At 39.5% G+C, this 8,704-nt stretch overlaps 1 protein-coding gene across 1 annotated transcript in view; it reads left to right on the plus strand.

Moving 5' to 3' along the window:
• Nucleotides 1-3,388, plus strand: part of plagl2 (pleiomorphic adenoma gene-like 2) — a 41,257-nt gene extending 37,869 nt beyond the window's left edge. The window contains exon 4 of the mRNA XM_079848908.1: nucleotides 605-3,388. Coding sequence (XP_079705034.1) covers nucleotides 605-2,054 — 1,450 coding nt within the window. The 3' untranslated portion in view covers nucleotides 2,055-3,388. The remainder of the gene's footprint in view (nucleotides 1-604) is intronic.
• The last annotated feature ends 5,316 nt before the right edge of the window (nucleotides 3,389-8,704 follow it).

The following is an 8,704-nucleotide window of genomic DNA, read 5'->3' on the forward strand; positions in this document are numbered from 1 at the left end:
TCTTATAAAACAGCATTTTTTTCTGTGTAAACTCTAAAAATGGATCAATCCAAAACAAATGTTTAATGGCAAACAAGATTAGCTGATCCTCTGTCAATTCATTAAATGATAATCTGTTTTCCCACAAAAGCAAGTTTATTCAGCGTAATAAAGCCTCTCCTCCATTGACATCCATTAAAAAAAACTGCTTTTAATCTCCTTCCCTGTGTACCGCAGCTAAACTCTGCAGGACAATCCAAGAGCAGGATTGGACACCTTTGGTATAGTAGTTTATACTTAAGAGCAGGGGTGTCCAACCCAGCTACTAGAGGACCAACTTCTTTCAGAGTTTAGCTCCAACCATAATTAAACACACCTGAACAAGCTAAGGTCTTTAGTATTACTAGAACTTCCAGGCAGATGTGTTGGATGAGTTTGGAGCTAAACTAGTCTGGAAGGTGGGCCTCCAGGAGACGTAGACACTCCTGCTTTAGAGGGTCCCCTGCAGTCTGACATGAACTCATGAACATGTTAAATACAACATTTGAGTTAGTTTAACAGAAATTTTCAATTTGCCTTTGTTCATCAGTCTTTAGCTAAAGTCTGTTTTTGTCTTCTTTTGTAGGCATATGGCCACACACTCCCCACAGAAGACTCACCAGTGCTCATTTTGTGAAAAGATGTTTCACCGCAAAGATCACCTGAAAAACCACCTGCAGACTCACGATCCCAACAAAGAGGCCTTTAAGTGCGAGGAGTGTGGTAAACACTATAACACAAAGCTGGGCTACAAGCGCCACATGGCTATGCACTCAGCCACAGCTGGTGATCTTACCTGTAAGGTGTGCTTGCAAAGCTACGAGAGCACACCTGCACTCTTGGAGCACCTCAAGAGCCACTCAGGCAAGTCTTCGGGTGGTGCCAAGGAGAAGAAACACCCCTGTGACCACTGTGATCGTCGATTTTACACACGAAAGGATGTTCGCCGACACATGGTTGTACACACGGGACGCAAAGACTTCCTGTGCCAGTACTGTGCCCAACGTTTTGGGCGGAAGGACCATCTGACGCGACACGTCAAGAAGAGTCACTCGCAGGAGCTGCTGAAGATCAAGACGGAACCTCCGGATATGTTGGGTTTACTTGGGTCTGGTTCTCCACCTTGTGCTGTGAAAGAAGAAATAAGCCCTATGATGTGTAGCATGGGACCTACCAAGGACTCGATGATGGCAAAGCCTTTCCACGGTGCCACCCCTTTTCCCATGGGCATGTACAACCCTCATCATCTCCAGGCCATGTCCAATCCAGGTGTGGGCCACCATCACTCATTGGTTCCAGGGACTTTATCCACTGCCATGGGTATGGGCTGCCACATGGAACCTCCGTCATCATTGCATCACCATCACCCACATCATCATCACCATCACCATCCTCACCATCACCACCACTCCCCATCTTCACATCAGCAGCAGCCTTCCCTGCAGAACCAGCAACAGCAGCACCCTCAGCCACCGCCCAAGTACCAGCTCGGATCTACCTCATACTTGCTGGAGAAGCCCCTGAAGGTGGAGATGGAGAGTTTCCTGATGGATCTTCAGAGTGGACTCCCAGTTCCTCCGCCACCCTCAGCTTCGCCCAATAAGGAGGGTTTGGAACCTCCGGTGGGATTGTCGGATGACCTTTGCGGGGACCCCCTCATGTCCAAGAGCCCCGCTGTCATTGCTGAGTCTTTGTGTGCTGCTAACATGGACTTTTCTCATCTGCTGGGCTTTATTCCACTAAATCTGCCACCCTATAGCACCCCCATGAGTTCAGGAGGGCTGGTAATGGGTTACTCCACCACCTCCACAGTTTCTTCTTCTTCCTCCTCGTCGTCAGCATCTTCGCATGCTGTCGAACCACACTCTGCCTCGGCCACAGGTGCAGTGCCTCTTACCTCTTTGCAACCTCAACCTCAGGAGCAACCAGGCTCCGGTGGGGGGCTCGGTCTTGGGCCTCTGCACCCACTCCCACCAGTGTTCAGCTCTAGCCTCAGTACGACCACTCTGCCTCGTTTTCACCAGGCCTTTCAATGAGGTCCCCACACCTGCCTGGCCAGTCACAGGGGCTCAGGGCAGAGGAGAATTAGTGCTCCCCATTGGGGTATGGAAATAGAACACTTGAACACATAGAAGCCTTGAAGGGTTAGTTCACCCAAAAATGAAAATTCTGTCAGTAATTACTCACCCTCATGTTGTTCCAACCCCGTAAGACTTTTGTTCATCTTCAGAACACAAATTAAGATATTTTTGATGAAATCTGAGAGCTGGCTCACTCCTTCATAGGCTGCGAGGTAATTTATATCTGCCATCCCAGAAAAGTTAATAAAAGCATAGTTAAAATAGTCCAAGTGACTACAGTGGCTCAACCTTAAGTTTATCAAGTGACGAGAATACTTATTGTGCGCAAAAAAAACACAAAAATAACGACTCAGAACGTAGGCTCACTATTGGCCAGCATCACACACATGACCAGCGTCGGCCAAAGTGAGCCTACGTTCTGACGCACAACCCAGAAGCGCTGCGCTGTTACACTACGTCAACTCACTCAGAGGCCCACACAGAAGAAAATTAATAGTTTTTTTTGCGCACCAAAAGTATTCTCGTCGTTTGATAAACTTGAGGTTGAGCCACTGTAGTCACTTGGACTATTTTAGTCAAGTCAAGTCATCCTCATTTATATAGCGCTTTTAACAATGTAGATTGTTTCAAAGCAGCTTTACAGAGATAAACATATAATTTAGGGTAACAGATTGTTTTGACTTTATAGCGGTTCTTTAATAAAGTTATTTTCCAGCTAAAGATAGTTTTGATTGATTCGCTTCCGTCGCAACGATCATTTGTTATTAAATTAGGGGCCGCTAAGACGACACCAATTTCTCTACATAGACTTTAAACGCAAACCTGTGATAAACGCTGATGGCGTTCACATGCGCATTGAGATATATTAACGATGTCTTTACTAACTTTTTTGGGATGGCAGATATCGATTACCTAGCAGCCTATGAAGGAGTGAGCCAGCTCTCAGATTTCATCGAAAAATATCTTAATTTGTGTTCCAAAGATGAACGAAAGTCTTACGGGGTTGGAACAACATGAGGGTGAGTAATTACTGACAGAATTTTCATTTTTGGGTGAACTAACCCTTTAATAAAAGCGCACAACAGCTTTTTAATGAGCCTGGAGGAAAACAAACATATAAAATATCATGGAGCTTTTATTTAGGCTGTCTGGATTTTAGCTATGATTTTTTAAATACCCTTTTGAACCTCTCCCACCATCCCCTGTCCTACAATTTCGTAGTTAGACAGCAGCATCAGTAGGCCTTAAGGCATGGTACTGCATACTTTATAAAGTAATAATATTAGTAGAAAAAGGAAAAGATTAATGTAGAAAAGTTAATCTGTCTTTGAGACTCTGAAAGACTAGTTTGAAGTGAAATATAAATTTTGTTTTCTTTTCCAAATGTGAGACCTGACTCAAAGTCAGGTAATAGTTGCTTGCCCTTAAACTTAAACTGTCTTCTTGGCCAGGAGTGGAAGAATTAGTGAAGGAATGAAGGAGTGAAGTTGGTTATTCCAATTTTTTTTTTTATTCCGCAAATTTAAGATTCAACAAGACTCAATCAAGTAATTATCATCACATCTAAATTTCAAAAGCAGTTTTAAAAAATAATACTGTGTAAGTGATTAGATGAAAATATCATCTAAAAAATGTGTTCTTCCAGCTTTTTTTAATGTGTGTTAATACAAATGTTGGAATGGTCGGTAAGTCGTTTTTATGTGAGAGAACATAGGGACTGAAAATAGAAAGGCAAAGAGGGTAAAAACTGCACAATTTGTTCACTTGGTACAATGTGACCACTGACAGAACTAAAGCAAAATAATTTTTACGTTAAATTCTTACAGGTTTACAATTTTTTTCTCAAAAGAAGCACTTTGTTTACAGCAGAAGGCACTTGACCTCTTTGGGTTGCCAATGTGACCCACTGAAATCCCCTCCCTTTCCCCATTCAACCTCCACGCTTCCTGAAAAGAGACACATTAGACACATACAGACACAAAGTTCAAACAACCACCAATACTCTAAAATCTCTAAAATCGAAAAATGGTTTTCCTCCTTCCAGCACTAATTTTAAGTCTCCGTGGCGCAACAGTATCTCACTCCCAGATCCTGACCTCCCGATCATATATATATTTTAAAAATTAAAGTATTTTAGGCAGGTTTTTATTTTAGAGAGAGACATACATTATGATAACCCTGGTATATGTGAATGGAAAAAAAAAGACAAAACAAAAACAAGAATATTTTTTTGCAGTGTACGAAGTACCACATCTGAAAAAATATATTATAATTGCTTCTTTTTCAGTATATTTTGTAATTTAGATAGTTGTATTAAAAATTGCTGATGGATTTAAAAAAAAAAATGTCTAGCAGGTTTACATAATTATGTATCTTGCATCATATTGAACAAAATGGATGAAGTATTAGCGTTTCCCTATAGCTTTTCCTGTTCCTTGTTTTTCCATGTGAGTCAAAGGAGATGAATAAGGTGGGATTTTACCTGCATATAATAGACTAATAGCGGCATAATCCAGTAGAATGGACTAGTCTTTATTCTTTAGAGCAGGGGTTTTCAAACTGTGGGTCGCGACCCATTTGTGGGTCGCAGATTGGGAAGAGGTGGGTCGCGCAGTCACTATTGGCTGCAGCTAAATTTACGTTTCATGAATGACACACACACACAAACATTTTGCACGATACCAACGTTAAATAGAAATCGCTGTGAGATCGCATTACACAGGAGAATTCAAATGTCACGAAAGGCGCTGCGTTTCCCAAAAGCGTCGTATGCCTTTAGTAGATCGTAAAACCGTTGCCACTTATCTCTACGATCAGCTTAGCTCCCGATGCTTTTGGGAAACGCAGCGGAGACCTGAATCAGCCTTTCGTGACATTTGAATTATCCGGTGTAATGCGATCTCATGCAGAATGCAGAGCAGTGATTGGAGTAAACGAGTTTCTTCTTGTTAATAATGCGCACATAACCGCTTAATGAACCGCGCCGCTCTGAGACGCTGAAATTGTTAACACAATTAACATTTCGCAAGCGCGTGCTTCATGAAACAAATCGCACTGATTTCTCTGTCGTCTGTTCAACACAGCACTGTTGTCTTTCAGAGATATGGTCGTCGTAAGAGTGCGTTGTTTGCGTTCCCTTGCATGCATTTTGCTACAACGCAAAAAATATAGCCTATATATAAAAAGTATTTCACATGTACACACACGAGCACTAAAGTGTTTTCTGCGCTGAACAACGCAATGAGTTTAACAACACTCGCAGCATAAATATTACTATTGAAATTCTAGGTCATGGGTCTACTGTCAAATAAAATTATTAGTCTATTATATTTTTTATATTCTGATTTTTGTCATATCAAACCTTTGGTTATGATTAAGCTTACTTAATCTTTTTTCATTTCTTTAAATTTGTTCTGCCGTGTCTGGTAAATCAGTTGAGGCAGCAGACAAAAACTACTCAGTATTCTTCACATTATTTCAACAGCCATTAGGCTGTTAGGCTCTCAATTTTTGATAATGTGCCAAAAGTTTGTATTGCAATTAAACTTGTCATTCATACTATAACAAGAAAAAAACTGCTCCAAAGAGAACTAACGCCTCCCACCCCACATTCATGCTTTAAAATTATTTTATATTTTGGTGGGTCTTGAGATAGATTATTCTTGTCTAGGTGGGTCCTGGAATGGAAAAGTTTGGGAACCCCTGCTTTAGAGCATGTACTAGAGGCCCATAATGTGATCCAGGTTTCAGTTTGCGTTTTTTATTCTCAGTATTCGATCAGACCCGACTGATGCTGTCTATTGGTGTGTTTGGTTGTACAGTTTTTAACCTCCGTAATAATTTGCACCATCACACTGAAATGTCTGAAACCACAATTCCAGTTGCTGTAGGTTCATTTGAATATTACAAAAACAGGACTTCAGAGGGGTTTTGTCATGTAATCTCTTCTAAGTTGCCATTTTCCAGCAAGTGGACTGCACAAGTTCTTACCAAATAATCATTCATTACCAATGGCCATGTGTGTAAAGAAACAGATGATCAACGTACCAGCAGTGAAAGCAGTGCCTGATACAAACAGATGTATCTCTCTCTCTCTCTCTCTATTCACCTCATCCCTTTGGGTAAATCTGTTCTGTGTCCACATCTGTGTTTGTAGTGAATGTGAATATCTCACAAGCAGGAAAGACCACAGAAAGGTAAAAGGCGAAACTAAGACAAAACAATATTATGCTGCTCTGGAAACATTTTAAACTGCAAATGATCGTTTAGCCGAAAACATGCACAGTAGTACACGTGAACTGTTTGTCCGTTTTCTCCGTTTTTTTCAGCTGCTTTGATTCGAATGAACATTTTATGAAAAGGGTCTGAAAAGAGACACAAAGAAGTCACCAGCCTGGTCTTTGACATTCAAAGCATGGGACATTTGATTGGGATATTGCCTAGTCGTTTTGTCATTATATTATTTTCTGTTTGTTGAAACAGGACCTCAAAACAGCACAACGCATCACCTCATTTATTTGTTTTTCATACCAAAAACCTGAGGAGAAGAAACTTGTTTTTGCACAACTGACATAAACGAGTAATTGAGGACGTTTTTATATCGTAAGAATGATTTCTTAAAATAATTGTCCCTACGCTCTGCTGTATTTATAGGCATTGATGGACTTTTGGACACAATTTTACAATCTATAAATGTAATTAAAAAGTTAAAAGGAATTAAAAAATTCCTTTAAAAGGAATTGAATTGAACATTAGGAATGTGTACAGATACAGTACATTTATAAAAATTGAAGCTGTTAAATTTATTTTTAAGAAATAGGAGTATGGTTAACAGGATAAAATGAGTCTTTTGGCAATTTTTGAGTTTGTCCTCCTCGGGTTTTCTGTGAGCTGATCTGAATTCTAGCACTTTTAAACCTTTAAAAAGAGTATTTTTCAGCCTTGTATGTTTGTATGTTTTTAATTTTGTATTTGATCTTGTATGTGCCATTAGTTTGATGTGTAGAGTTTAGTCATCTTTATGTAATTGTTGTCTTTCTCCTTTCTCCAAGAGTAACAGTATTTTAGATAGATTTTCACTAATATTAACCACATTGGCCATTTTCCCCATGTTGTCTTGTCACACATTTGAGGAAGTCATTTAATGTTAAAATACATTTTGTTAGAGTAACATGCTTAGAATAATTCTCAGTGTCTGACAAAATCATCATCGCCACAAACCAACGAAAAACCTTTTCCAGCTCCATTTATGACTGAGGTGTTTTCAATCAACATTAATAATAACAAACTGGCAGGTTTGACTGGTGGGAAATTTCCTCCAGCTCTCTGCCCCCCCCTAAAAAAAGCACTTTTGGTCTAATGAAGTTTTATATAATAACTGCCTGGATAGCTCAGCATCCGATTGTAGTTTTACCAGCAATATTCTGCAATAGAATTAGTCAGATTTTCCTCTTTTGTAGCAATGCACTTGTCCTTTATTCCCAAAATACTAGTCGGTTCCTATAACAAAAATATTAAGGGAAATTATGAGGTAACCAAGCTAGGGCAAAACAAAACAAAATCTGACTTTTAAGAAAAGGAAAAATGATTCAATGCAATGCTCTTCCGGCTTTTAGTGAGAAAATGGGTACGTCCGCAGAGGACAAAATCCACTTGTAGTTTGATATATTTTAGCTTAATGTAAGTCTTGCATTCCAAGCTTTTTATGTAACTTGTTTAGCAATATAGTCGTTTTATTTTTAGTACTTGCTTATTACCATGACTTCTGGAAACAAAAAAAAAAGGTGAAAACTAAAAAAATGGAATATTCATCCTTACACTATTTTATATAACATGGAGATGATGATTGACAGGACGAATTGTACAAAATAAATGCATAACAGAGATAAACAGTGCGCTTTTTTTGTTACACAGCTCACCTGTGGTCAGTTGCTGCATTGTAAAGTTGACAGATTTGTATATTGGTTGATCCAAAGAGATGACATTACAACAAACCTATTTACTTATTGTACAGTACATTGTACCATTTGACTTTTAATGTGTTATGTTAAAATGATTAAAAGACAAACCCACGGTTTCATATTTCTGGTGTCCTTTTTTTAAGCGTTTGATTTCCTGTCTGCAGCGGTGGGAGAGGGTGCGAGAAGAAACGGGCTGGTTATGGCTGAAAACTGCCATTCGCATACCATCCAGCCAGAGCAGGAAACCACACCACAGCGCACAAATGAAAAGACAAGAACGGCTCAATTCCAAGTAATAAAAAACTGAGCTATAGCCAGGCTTAATTATAAAGCATATCTCAAACCTATACTTTTACATCTCAAAGAGTTGTTTTAGGCCCAAAATTCCCACCAACAATACATAATTTCTCATGTGAAAATGACTTAAATCTGGAGGAATTTGAGGTTTTACAGTCTTGTCTTGCATTCCAAGAACAGCTAAGGACTCGGACTTCCTATTCTTCTGAGAAAAACACACCGAATTGGAGAAAACGCTCATATGTAACATCCTTGGTCAACAAAACCTGGAAGGTATTTCAAATGTCAACATATTGGCACTTTTATTGTTTTATACATTATAAATGGACATTCTTAGAGAAAGGGAAA

The sequence above is a fragment of the Squalius cephalus genome (genome assembly GCF_949319135.1).
Source record: "Squalius cephalus genome assembly, chromosome: 18".
NCBI classification, from domain to species: Eukaryota; Metazoa; Chordata; class Actinopteri; order Cypriniformes; family Leuciscidae; genus Squalius; species Squalius cephalus.